Source organism: Eschrichtius robustus, chromosome 18 (genome assembly GCF_028021215.1).
Source record: "Eschrichtius robustus isolate mEscRob2 chromosome 18, mEscRob2.pri, whole genome shotgun sequence".
In the NCBI taxonomy this organism is placed as follows: Eukaryota; Metazoa; Chordata; class Mammalia; order Artiodactyla; family Eschrichtiidae; genus Eschrichtius; species Eschrichtius robustus.
The window spans coordinates 72343283-72357715 of NC_090841.1; the positions used below are offsets into that span (position 1 = coordinate 72343283).

General features: G+C 37.7%; 1 protein-coding gene across 1 annotated transcript in view; it reads left to right on the forward strand.

Annotated features, from left to right (window-relative positions):
• The window catches only part of ITGBL1 (integrin subunit beta like 1), a 207566-nt gene that overhangs the window by 103273 nt on the left and 89860 nt on the right, over positions 1-14433 (forward strand). The window contains exons 5-7 of the mRNA XM_068526717.1: positions 832-972; positions 3573-3713; positions 13585-13731. Coding sequence (XP_068382818.1) covers positions 832-972; positions 3573-3713; positions 13585-13731 — 429 coding nt within the window. The remainder of the gene's footprint in view (positions 1-831; positions 973-3572; positions 3714-13584; positions 13732-14433) is intronic.

The following is a 14433-nucleotide window of genomic DNA, read 5'->3' on the forward strand; positions in this document are numbered from 1 at the left end:
AAAGTGATTTGGGATAAAAGGTATTGCCATCTTTTGGGAATTTGTAGGATTGCTGGACATGGGTGCAGGAAGCGATGATGTGACCATTCATTACAGATTGTTTGGACATAAGTACAAACAAGCAGAGTAACAGTTTACAGCATGGAGGGAGCTGAAATTGTGTGGAGGCATCTGGACACAAAATGACGGGCTGTCCTTACCTAGCATTTGTATCCTCTTGACAGATAGGAGGGGAATTTGATTGTAAGACCAAGGGTCCATGGTATTTTCTTTGTAATTAGTAGTTTAAATGACTACTAAACATTGATTTCGCTGAAAACCTCTTTTCCACGTGGTGAGACACAACAGCTTGCAGGACACAGTTTAATGAAACGATGAAATATTTTCTCTGGTTTAAGAAATGGTCATTAATGATGTGCATCCAAGGAAGTATGCACCATTGCTTTCTCAATGGTGGATTTCAAATATCAAGAAATGCTCTTAGAGTGAATGCTTACATACATTTGAGTTTGATGTACACATCTGAGATCAGAACATAATAGACTTGCACAGTCTTTCATGCCATTTCTTTAAAATTCTATCATTTTAATCAGCCACCTGGCTAGGACAAGTTAGAGGACACCTTGACTTGCTTTATGTGTGTAATTATGTAGGTATAGGCACACCTATGATGTTTTGGGGGCAAACTATATAATTTGATTACTTTAAGCAAGGGCTGTGGAGCAGGTGAATTATTTCCAAAGGCAAAAATGATCACCAAGAGGTAGAAAGTTAATTCTGCTTTTAAAAGTTGCTTTTTTCCTCACCGTATAAAATTCATTTTGGGTAAAGGCCACGGAAAGTGTTACTGTGGAAACTGTTACTGCCAGGCTGGTTGGCATGGAGATAAATGCGAATTCCAGTGCGACATCACCCCCTGGGAGAGCAAGCAAAGATGCACATCTCCAGATGGCAGAGTCTGCAGTAACAGAGGTGTGTCTTTCATACTCGTTACTACGTAATTGGGAAAAAACAAACCTCTTAATTATTAACCCAGTGTTTCTCTGTATTTCCTTCCATGTGCAAGTCATCTTTTATAGTGTTTGACTTTGATGTACATCAACATTTCCTATACCAACAAGCTTCTCTTTCTTATTTTTTATTGGGCAGAAAGCAGAAAGATAAGAAAGTTGCTGTCATACTTTCAGCTTCACTGAACAGATAGTTAACACAGGGACTGTAGTTTCTTTGGCAGCCATCCAGAAATGGCACAGTACAGGGAAAAGGCAATTCTTGTAGATACTTCTGTTGAATGTCTCTTGACTAACAGAACCATCTACAGCATGAGCATCTAATTATCCAGAGAGCATTCCAAAAAAAAACTCTCGTCTTAATTATGAGTAAATTGAAGGCTTGTGTTGCAATACAGAATTGATATGGAGTCATTTAACTTTTATATGCAATAATGAAAATGTGATATTGAACAAAATATAGCCATGTGGAATTGAGAGTGACTTAAAGCAGGAATTTAAAAAATATATTAGTATTGCTAACATATAATTTAAAGCGAGTTAACTAAGTGTTTGATATCAAATCAAATAGTTTTAAACACTTCTAGGAAAATCCTTGCAAATACTTGTTCTTTTTCCCTTTGTCAGCTGTACTGGTAGATAAAGAGCCATGTTGGACTCTTCTGACTACTTGAAGATATCAGTGAGTGGTCAATTTCCTTCTATACAGTAGTAAAAATCTAGAAAGCTGGAAACTTATTTTTTTTCATTTCTCTAAATGAATGGTACACTTTAATAGGTAATGCTTACATGATATCCTGGGCACACAACCAACTTTATCTTTTTACAGGCTGTCATAGAAGAGTGAAATGTACATAGAGGTTTCTGTACATAGAGAGAAAGGAAAGCAAAAGGCCTGACCTTGGGACCAAAATTATAAAGAAAAGTCCTCTCTTTAATTTTTGCAGAGTAGATTTGATTCTATATCATACTAATTCACCTATATTTTCCTTTAATATATAAGCTCTGCATGGGCCATGACTGCATGAATTCCCCATTGATGAACATTTAGGTCACTAGTGGTTTTTCAATAACATGAATACCATCATATTTAATATCCCTGTACGTGTACTTTTGTGTACTTTTCCTTTCCTTTAGATATGTTAATTGAAGTGAGCTGTTATGTTATATGAAACACACATTTAAAAAGTATATGTTGTGAAATTGCCACCCAGAAAGTTGGACATTTTGTACTCCATACCCTCACCAACTCTTGATCCTAACAATCTTTTTTATTTCTGTCAATCGTATGTCTGAAATAATTTCTAACTCACTATTGTTTAAAAGTCCCTCACCCCTTCATCATGGTAGCTTGAGTGGTAAACATTTTTATGTTTATCTATCATCATAACTTCTCTCCACAGAATTTCCAATTGGTGTTCTTTGCCTTTGTCTATTTTGCTGTAGGCGTATTTGTCTTTAGATATGAATTCATAAGAATTGTTTATATGTTTGTGAAAGTAGCTTTGTCTTTTACATACATATGACTACTTGTTTCAGCTCTTTTTATCTATTAGTTTGTTTTTGGTGTCTTGCCCCCAACCAAAATTTTAGATTTTTATGTCGTTAAAGCTTTTTCTTTTTTCCTTTAAATAATTTGCTTTGAGGCTTTTGAATAAAAATGAATTTATTTCATATTTTATGGTTTTATTTTATATCCTTAAATCTTTAATCTAGCTAGAATTTACTTTGATCTAAGAGGTAAGAAAGGGATTTAACCTTGTTTTGTTTTTTTTTCACAGTGATTAACTGGTTACCCTAAAGATGATGATTAAAATTCACACTAAGTTAATATGATTTACAACTAAGCATTTCTCCTATGCAAATCTCCAAATGACCAAAGTTGTATCTCTCCACCTACACCAATGTCCTCTGTAACCTGAGCTCATCTGATCCAGCCAACCTTACTTCTTAGTCTTCCTGAATATGCACCTTCTGTTCCAATGAGTCAGGTCTACTTGGGATCCCCACGTCCATTCCCACCCTCCTTTGCTTATTCTTGCTTTCTTGACTTTCCTTGAGTTGTTCTACCTTCAGTCCTCCTAGAACATTTCCCATTCTCTCTGCTTATCCAAACCATCTACCTTAATTACTTCAGCCCACACTGATTTCCCCTTCCCCAAACTCTTACAGTATTTATGTCCTAGTTTACAAAACATCAGTACTTTAGGTGCTTGTTTGTTTTTCATTAGCGTTTTTTTGGTCAAATAAATTGTAAGCTTCTTGAGAGCAAGGATTACATCTTACGTTAATTGTGTTGGTATCATCTTTGAGTCAAACCAGCACGGTGCTCATTTCACATCCTGCGATCGCACATAAGTATAGACATAGATAATAACTTTTGTGTATTAAAGAATCTCTACTGTCAACTTTAGATGGTGTTTTCCTCTATAGAATATTTTTCCTGAATACGTGTATTTTCCAAATATAAAGTAACAACAGAAAAAAAAGAGCAATGTGTAAGATGCTTTCTCTCATGATTTTTCTTCACTAGACCCATTTAAAATTATTTTTACCCTCTAGGGATTTGTGTGTGTGGTGAATGTTCTTGCCATGATGTTGACCCGACTGGAGACTGGGGGGATATTCATGGGGACACCTGTGAGTGTGATGAAAGGGACTGCAAGGCTGTCTATGACAGATATTCTGATGACTTCTGTTCTGGTAAGTGCTCGCCTAACTCCTGTTTTTAAATAAGAAAGTAGTCATTTCCCCATTTTCAAGATTTATTCAGCTTTTCACAGAAACCATAAAAGAATGGAATGCGCCTTCTAAAGAATTCGGTATCCATAGGACTCCTAATAGCAACGTGAAAAACTGTTAGAGGAATCACACATTGGGCGAAGATTTGAGATGAAAATGCACCCACTCTCTGAAAATTAGTCTAATTCCTCGCCAAGAAGAACTATTACCTCCAAGTATTGAATACTCAACCGTGAGAATACAAAGCTAGCAGACCTGACCGTGAACAGGAGAGGTACCATTATGGCAGCCATAAGTACAAGACTTAGGACAATATAGTTCTCATGCATAGTTTAATACATTGCTTCTTTGGTATGATTTATATACTAAAATTGTTCTGCAGTGCAGCCTACAATTGAGTATCAATTAGTGGTTTCAAAAATTCTATTCCATGAATTTTTATGGAACAGATACTATTTTCCAGGCTCTTGATACTATTTGCCAGTGGCCTCTGTGCCACTGGTACCAGCAGCGAAGGAGACAAACATGATCCTTGACATTACGGAGCTTGTAATCTAAATGCAAAGGAAAAAAAAATACATCCTGCCAGAATTTCTAATAGTGCAAAGGGGGAAAAAAAAAACAGGCGGTCAGATTTATCTGAAAAAGTGTCATTTAGCAAAAATAGAGTTACACATTTTCAATCTGGTTATATTGGGCAATCGAGAAGACAGAGACATGGGCATATACACGTCTTTATGCTTGACTGCTTGGTTGGTACAAGGATATAGAGAGGAAACGCCGCTTGTCTCCAGAAAGTTTGCCAGCAAAGGGAGATAAAAGAGCTGCCCTATTTAATTATGATTATGCAACTGCAAAGACTTCTCTGTCCTGGCTGAGGAGAGTCTGCTGCTAAAGCTTCCCACTGCAGAAGAATTTCCCTCTTCTGATGATCCCTTGTGCTTGGGAGAATTTCCTAAACATTTTGTCCTTTGGCAGGACACACCCAAAGAAATTGAAGTATACCACGTAGCTCATGGGGACCACATTCGCAAAAAGACACTTCACAAGGCAGCAGCTTTCATTTGTGGTTCCATCCCAGGGCTCTGTGCAGTTGTTGGTGGCACTGTCTTTACTGTCCCACCCCAGGAATGGGGTCAGTCCAATGCCAAAGGCAAGGACCAAAGACTATGCCCTTTCCAGGTTTTTCTGTTATTCATTCTGGGTGAGTGTTCTTTATTATCTTCATTATCAACACCATGGGAATAAAACAGCTAACAACTATTCAGTGACTTCTGTATGCCAGACAATCTGTAAAGCACTTCCCAGATTTGCATTTATTCTTCATAAAAGACTATGACATAGGGAACATATTTATTCTCATTTTACAATTGGGGAAACTGAGGTTCAGGGAATTCCATAACCTGCTGAAGCCTCCACCACTAACAGCTAAAATCAAAATGTTAACAAGGTCTCTGAATCTGAAGAAATCTAAAGGTTCTTTCTTTACTGAATGAATCTTTGTTTAAACTTAAACTTCAATTTAATATAACCTTTATTGAGTGCTAATTATGCTATAGGCACGGTGTGAGATATTAGGGGATTAAAATATAAAAAAGCCTAGGCTCTGACCTTAAGAAATTTACTGTTTAGCAAAGAAAACTGCCACATAAATATACATTTCAATATACTGTGGTGTGGGAGATTGGCATATTCATGCATATGTTTACTTATACTGGGGACGTAGCAATGAACACAACAGATAAAATTCCTCTCCTTGGGGAGTTTACATCCTGGTGGGCCTGGAGAGACAAAAAACAAACAAAATGTATAGTAGGTCAGTGCTATATATTTTCATGGCCATTGTGCTATAGACTAAAATGAGCAGAGAAGGGGGTTGAGAATCTCGGGGCATGGGCTTGTTTGACATTTTAATTAGGAGGGTGAGGCTCTTCACAGAGGTGGTGATGTATGACATGCATCGCATGATGCTTTTGGGCCACCGTGCACGTACAGTTCTGCCCTAAAGGGTAGGCTTATGGGTCAAGAGGGATGAGATGGGCATCCCAGGCAGAGGGGAAAGAGGCATAAGATCTGTGCAGGGGCCTAGAATCAATTTGGTTATTACCAGAATGTACAAGTAACGAAGGGTGAAGCCAGCAAGAAATAAGGACTGAAGGACTTTTTACCTTGCTGCTGAACTAGACTCTGTTCTAAAGGCAATGCTAGCGATGGTTTTAGGCAGTGGAGTGCTGTAGTCACCAGGTTTCTAGTCTGGTTGTCCGGGTAAATGTTGGTGCCATTTACTGAAGTGGAGAATATAGAAGAACGTTGTCAAATTCGTTTCTAGACATGTCAGGCATAGAGGACCAATGGCAAACCAAAGCCGATCATTTTTTTCAGCCTGTTGAATCTGCGACTCTGAAGGATCAGGGCTGAACATGAGAATTTATAGAGTCATAAACACTGAGTTGTCAGGAAAAAACTATACCAGGGCTCAGGGAACACCATTTAAGATTGTCATTTTAAGATTGTGTGATAAAACATGAATTCACATAAATTAAAATAGGAAAATAAAGAGGTAATCAGAATACATATAAAAATCATAACTTTGTGATTTTCTGATAGGATGCTTTTTTTTTTTTAAGCATAGGGAACACTCTTTCTTGTTAAACCCAAGATCCTGGTTTTGGAATGGGGTTGGAAAATTCAAAATGACTACATCATAGTGATAATTCAGGGTCATGTGAGCTAGTCCATCTCACCGTGAGGAGTAGGGCCGTGGGGTGAAGATGGGCATTGACACTTAGGCTGACACTTGGATCCTTTTATAAGCTCACAATCCCTGATGCACGTTATTTAGGCTTAGAGTTACTACCATAGGTGGGGCAGGTGAAAGCCATTGAGGAGGTCTCCTTGGAATCTGAAATTTTCCACTTCATCTAATCCATCCCTCCTTCCTGCTCCCTATTTTCTTCTTTCTCACATTTTCCATTCTTCCCTATGCTAGAAGGTTATAGAGAAAGTTAAGTGATTGGGCAGTTATGGTTGCATGGTTGGTGGAGTTTCTCATGGGAAGAGTTTAGGAGAGAATTTGTATGTGGTCTCTATGCCCTGGGTGTAGACAGGTAGGGGTGGGAAGAGGTGACGGGGTAATAGGCTGTGATTTGAGCAATAAAACATCAGGCTGTGATTATGATTTTTTAAATTTATTTGTTGAAGTGAATTAAATGTGGACAGTTCTCCACAGCCTGTCTCCCAGACTTAAAATGAGAAATTTAGGAAAGAAGAAACACATTGACAGAGATCCTGCTCTGTTAGATACCCATCAAGTTCGTTCACACACCTCATTCCATTTTATGTTCGCCCTAACTCAGAGAAGGAGACCTGATTATCCCCTTTTTTTTTTTCTTATCCACATTTTAACAGAAGAGGAAATGTTCAAAGAAATTAAGCAACTTGACAAAGTTCACACTGCCCTTAAGTGTCATCTGAAAACACATTACACGAGCCTAAGTACTCATGTAATTTAATCTCCGAGTGATGCAAATAAAATTCTTCAATTTTACTTTATTTTGGTAAGGAAGAGCTGTCCTCTGGATGCTCAAAATTCTTATAAAACGAAGCTTCTCTGAACATTATTCTGATCTGGGGCAGGCATCAGTCTCTGGAGTATTTCTTCATTCCCACTATATCTGTAGAATTCCATATATGATGCTTAGTAAATTATTAGTCTTCGCAGTTTTCCTAATTGCCTGTCGAAGTTGCACCACAGGAAGGGAGCCATGCAGTTGATTACTGAGTGTGTTAATACCTTAGTGATATAAGACGGAAATACCCCAAGTACGTGGATATTGTCTAGTGATTTATGCCAGGCTGGAGTGTAATAAGGCTCAGATGAAATGCAGCTTTATTTTTAGCTCCCATTCTTGCCCTCCTGAGAGTGTTGAGCTTATTTAAGTCCAAGGGAAATCTCCCATTGGATTATAGTTGTCTTGTTTAATTGACCTCATTTTATTCATTCATTCCCACTGTATCCATTCATCTATTCAAAAATGCACTTAAATGTAAATATTTTGTGCCTAAGGCATCATGGGTATAGGGGATGGGATACAAATTTTGAAACATGTTCTCTGCTTCCAAATAAATCAGTTGTATTCATTTTTTCTTTCACTCCTAAATGTTGTTCACTGACACATGAATTCATCCATACACAAACATGACTCATATACCCACAAAAATACACACACACACACACACACGGCTCAAAGATGATACTACTGACAAATTTTGAGTGTGACTAAAATGGCAGGGGCATGACCAGCCATCCTGAAGTGTACCAACTGCTCTGTTACTTCGATTCTATGAGCTGCTCCCCTGAACTGACTTTCTGATTAGGAAATAACTTCTTTATTCCTAATGGCTGTTTATCACTCTGGTCTATTTCCCTAAATCCCTTAATAGGAAAAATATGCTGCAGTGTGACTTTCCACTTTTTCAGCTTGTTCCTGCCTATCAAAATGATGAAAATACAAAGTTAGTCCTGGATTAGAGTTCCCTTGGTTTGGAAAGTGGAATCATTTGATAGAACCATATTACGTGGGGAAATTTGTCTTTGTGGATTACCAAAGCATTAAGGAAAGAAACTGAAAGAAATGATTACGTATATTCAGTTTCCATTGTCTTGAAAGGGAAAATAATATATCAAATGGATTTTAGAAAAAATATCAAGTACTAGTTAGATCTAACTTATCCCCCCCAACTTTTTTCTCTTGATGGTCTTCATATTACTTTGTAGTAAGCTACTTGTAAATATCAGATTCCAGTTCATGAGCATTTTTTGATCATTTTTAAGGCAAGAAATATCCTCTATGGAAGAAGAGTGTTCTGGAATGGATGGAACTACATTTGTCCTGGATTGATGTTTCTGAGGCTAGATAGCTTAACGCAAAAGAGCTCAATGATTACAAAGAAAACAATAAGTTTTGGTGTCAGCATGCTCTCCTATAATGTCCTGAGAGCCTTTAAAGCTCAGCACAGCCGTGATGCCACTTGATGTGTCTCTTGCTGCCAAATTCCTGCCCTTGTGATACAGTTCAGGCTGTGATCCCATTTACATACCAAAACTAGACACCATGTTGTTCTTCCAATGTCATGGATGTGTGTGTGTGTGTTTTCAGAGAATGCTCATAGGTCTTTTGAAAGCAATTCTCTAATGTATGTTCCGCATATTTGCTATCAGGGATAAACAATAACATTCTGTACCTTTCATCTCTATTTTGTTGATCCTCTGCCTACAGAGTTTAAAGGAATCCTTGTTAGAATCAATGAAATTAACTCCTGCAGGCCAAATATATGTGTACATATACACACCTAGATTTGACAAACTAGCATTGAAGCATGACATTTCAGATCAGTGTGGTAAAATTCACTTCTAGTTCTCTCATTTTCAAGATAAAGTGAGACGAAGGCCAGACAGATGAACTAATGACACATTTATTTATTTATTTATTTAATTTTTAACATCTTTATTGGCGAATAATTGCTTTACAATGATGTGTTAGTTTCTGCTGTTTTCTGCTGTATAACAAAATGAATCAGCTATACATATACATATATCCCCATATCTCCTCCCTCTTGAGTCTCCCTCCCACCGTCCCTATCCCACCCCTCTAGGTGGTCACAAAGCACCGAGCTGATCTCCCTGTGCTATGCGGCTGCTTCCCACTAGCTATCTATTTTACACTTGGTAGTGTATATATGTCCATGCCACTCTCTCACTTCGTCCCAGCTTTCCCTTCCCCCTCCCCGTGTCCTCAAGTCCATTCTCTACGTCTGTGTCTTTATTCCTGTCCTGCCCCTAGGTTCTTCATAACCTTTTTTTTTAGATTCCATATATATGTGTTAGGATACGGTATTTGTTTTTCTCTTTCTGACTTACTTCACTCTGTATGACAGACTCTAGGTCCATCCACCTTAGTGACACATTTAGATGGAAGACACAGGCCTCCTAATTTCTTCACTTATGCTTTTTTTCCCTACTTGTTTAGGAAAGACCTTGATATAGTATGTTATGGCAGTCTAAAGGATTTTCATGCTAAGTAGATTTTATCATTTCTAAACTCTATAAATCAAAACCAAGCATTTTCATCTTCATTTTATCGCTATAAAATGATTCCTTCTCTCTCTCTCTTTGGCATAACTTTTATGCTGGAATTGAGAAACTTGTGACCTCAGAAAAGAAATTGCAGTTTCAATTTTTGATTTCCTGCCTTTTCTGAAAGGCTAAATACCTGCTTCAGAATCTGGTATCAATACATTGCATTTCTAACTGATTTTCCTAACTCCACTGATAAAACACCATGAAGGATTTTATAGAAAAAGTACAGTTTCATTTAAAGTGGGATCCATAACATATTTTTGACAACGTGTGACTTTGAGTTATTAAAAGATGTAGAACATATTTAATTTTTGTTACTGTGAAAGTAAAGTTATGTTTACGTTTTAACTTGTCAAATTAATCTCTGATCAACATTTAGATTAGGCAGTACCACTGTCGATACTATTTTCCATCATGCTAGACTAGTTATTTAAACCTTTTCTCTGTTACTTTTACATTTGCTTCTTCTGTGATCTTCATTGGGGCATTTGATTTAGGTATTCCTACTTTCCCAAAACAATGAAACCTTCAAAAACACTCTATATGCCACTATTTCATCATTTAACCTGGTTGCCATATATTCACTCACTCTCAGGAATTTCATTATGGATGGTTTGCTTTAAGTCATCCGTATTTTCATAACCCTTCTTTCCTCAGCTTGAACTTGTTCAGTGGATGTTGGCTTCTAATGGCAAAGTGTGGAAGACACGTAAGTGGATGATTTGAGGAGGAGCAGCGGCCTTCCTGAACTAGACGATGTTCTCCCACTTTGACACTTTCCTATTCAAAGGCCAAACCTTTTATCCCAAGCCAAACACAGCAATGACACAATCCCATCAGTTCTTTCCAGTGTGTACACAATTGACTGCAGCTGTTTTTGAGAGCGTCTTTTGATCAAATGAAGCAGGGACTGGGGTACAAGCCTGAGGCAGAAGCACGGACGTTAGGGATCATCACACGCATGGTAAAAGTGAGAACACTCTTTATATCCTCTTCCCAACTTTCTTTGGAGTTGGTGATGCCTGGAGGTGACGCGGACACTCATAGGAGTAATCCTTGAGAATGTTCGTGATGCTGCATTAAATGCACAGGGAGTAGAGGTGAAGACCTTACAGGCCACATTTCCCCCTGGAGTTTGTAGTAGTGCACAGAAATAGCAAAGGGATAGAAAAGTGAAGCTGCATAACATTAGGGGGGAAAAGCACAGAGATTAAAGACTGAATGAGGAAAATAGAACAAAAAGAAAACAGAGTGAATATGAGGGCAGAAAGGGGAAAGACTTGCAGAGATTTCTTCTAGCTAGCGCATCTGTACATTTTGCAAAATTTGTTGAAGCACCCACAATTAATCTGACTTCTTTTGATATTAACTGGACCAGATTTTAATTCTAAAAATCTCTATTGATAGCTTCTGACCATCTTCACGGATTTGTTTTATGCCACCACAGTTTTTTTTTAATGTTGACATGTGAATGAACCTCAGATAGAAGGTAATGGCTGCTCTTAGACCAACTACAGAACTTGAGAACGTTCTCCCTTCCATCCCCGTCTCCCCCTTCACAGGTTCCTACTTTATTCCACGTGCCAAGGGATCAGGACCTTCGCTGCCTGTGAATTCCAGGCACCTGCAGCAGCAGGTGGCATCCTCTTGGGTAGTTACAGATTTCCTGGCATCCTCACCTACTGGATGTTTTGTTCTAACTTTCACAGCTATTGTAAAGTTTCAAGAGTAAAGCTTTTTTCCCCTTTCAATCGAACTCTGTTTTTCAGTTTTATTGTTGAAGTGTCAACTTGTCTTCCACAAATGGCAGCATGTTTTGTACTTTGTCCAGCATCCTCATGGCAGATCTAACTGCCCTTGAAATGAAACCTCTTGTCTCCAAGAATTTCAAAGCCACTGGCTCCCATAAAACAGCAGAATTGATTGTACTTTAAACATTAAAGATTTTGTGTTTAAAACTGTTTTTTATCTATGCATTTGCAACATAGCTCTGTTTGCAAATTTTGCTCTAAATTATTGGGTTGGCCAAAAAGTTCATTTGGGTTTTTCTGTAAGATGTTAAGGGAAAACCCAAACGAACTTTTTGGCCAACCCGATACACGAGGATTGGGAAGATGGGTAGGAACTTCTTAAGCCAGGATAAATGGCAGGAAGCCATGGAACCCAACAATCTCTGAGATATAATTGCTAGTAAGTTAAACTATTGTAATAAAAATTCTTATATTTGAAGGTCTAAATGATCATAGTCACGTAATATGTATTTATTAGCAATCAAAACTTTTTTCCCTTAAAATGATGAGCTCTAAGGCAAAGTATTAGTATTAACAGCAATTTGTTGTATAGACTTTGTTAAATGAGAGATGTGGACTCTGTGATCCTTAATAGCTCATCCTACTTTGACCTATGATTTTATGATTTGTTCCATGAAGAACCAGGTTTATAGATAGTGAAAAGCTTCCTGATAGGTGGATTGTCCAATACTTCAAACTCAAAAGATGGACATCTGACCATAGACCTCATGGAATACTGATAAAACAGACCAGTCTTCCCTAAAGACTGGTCCATACCAGTTTCCATATTGTGTGATATATATTAATATCAGATGCCAAATACAAAATAGCAGGGATTGTTATTCATTAGCATTATATTTGATTTACTTAAAGAAAGTGTAATTCCACTTCCTTTAAAATTCTTCATGCATTTTTGGAGAAATTATAGAAATCTGCTTTACATTGCATCTGTAATAATGAGTATCTGAATGGTTATTAGGAGTTAGGAAAAGCTCAGCTAAATTATCGTGCTTTCCTTTCCTTTCTATCCCTACTTGGTTGTATATGTGGGCTCAAGTGAATAAAAATAAAAATTGCTCACTTTTATGTAGCATTTTAAGATATATTATGTACTTCCTGATAAATGTGGATAGATAATCCGATTTAAAATGAAGAACTAAACCTCAGCGAGGTTGTCATTTGACCAGCCCTACTCTGTAGGGAGCAGGGTCAGGATCTGAACCTACTTATTTGATTGATAACCTGGTCTATTTTATGCTATACCATATCCGTACTTATCACAGTTCTTTACAGGCTCTGTGCCCATGTAAATTTAATATCTTTCCTGACCTCTTTTGTGTATAGGAAATTAGTCTTCAAGGGTTGCAAACTCCACACAGGTTACTGGTTTTAAGCTAAGGGTCTATAGGCTAAGCATGGAGTGTGTAGTAAAAAGATAATGAAAATAAAGTGTGAGGGACTCCAGAAACTAAGACCCTGTTTCAAAAACAAATTGTTTTCCATTTCCTATGGCTCTCCTCCACGTGAATTAATTGCCCAATCCATCAAATCCTCCTTTTAGGCCCCAGCAGACTAATTCAGTCTCATGCACTTAGATTTTGAAAGATTCAAGTTGATAGCCCTATGAACCTGTTTATCTGATCTGGAGTTGTTGCTTTTCTTTCCCCGTAATCAATCAATATACCTAGATCAGGTATTTAAGAACATTGAGAAAAATGGGCTTTTGCCTTAATGTTTTATATTGTGCTTAATTGAGATCGTGACTCATTTGTGACATTCACTGTTGAAATGAAAGTTAATTCTGACTTTGGTATATTTTTCTCATATACATGTGCATATATATATATATATATATGGCTCATAAATACAATAACATATATATATTATTACTCCCATTGCGAAGGTCATGGGCAGTGTAACTGTGGAAGATGCGACTGCAAAGTAGGCTGGTATGGGAAAAAGTGCGAGCACCCACATTCCTGCCCGCTGTCAGCTGAAGAGAGCATCAAGAAATGCCAGGGAAGCTCTGCTCTGCCTTGCTCTGGAAGGGGTAAGTGAGGGTCTCAGGCCTTGCGACCCATCGCCTCGTGTGAGTCAAATGAATTCAGTTCGCATGTATCTCATTTAAAAGGTAGCTGAGATTCCTGAATGAGGAAAGGTTAGTCTTTTCAGAACTAATAATGACTCCAATACCCATGAGTGAAAGTACATGGAGAAATATAATCTCATTCTTTCTCCCTCTCTGTCACACACACACACACACACACACACACACACACACACACACACACACACACACACACACACCCATCAGTCTACTTTAGCTCTGAGGTCTGTTCAGTTTCTATTCAGTTCAATGCTACATTAAAAAAGAAAAGAACAGTTTGGATATTTGCTCAGAGCTTTCTCAATAAGATCACCTAATTGTCCACTGACATTTCTGAAACTTAATAACATCCTATTGATTTGTACTGTTGGCTTTTGAAAAAGTATTGTGTAGACAGATAGCTTGGAATAAGCTTTTCTTGTCTTAGACGGCATGTAGCCTCAGGTGTGCTCTGGGTATCAGATCAGTACAAATTGGAGGAGAAGGAAGAATTCATCTAGGGGAAAGCTGGTTTCATTCTTTTTGATTTATCTAAATAAGAAATACAATTTCTACTCTCACATGAAAATGGCAAAGTTAATGTGAAATTTGCTTTCAGAGGAACTGGTAATTGAAGTTATTACAAATTTCATTCATGAAAGAGGA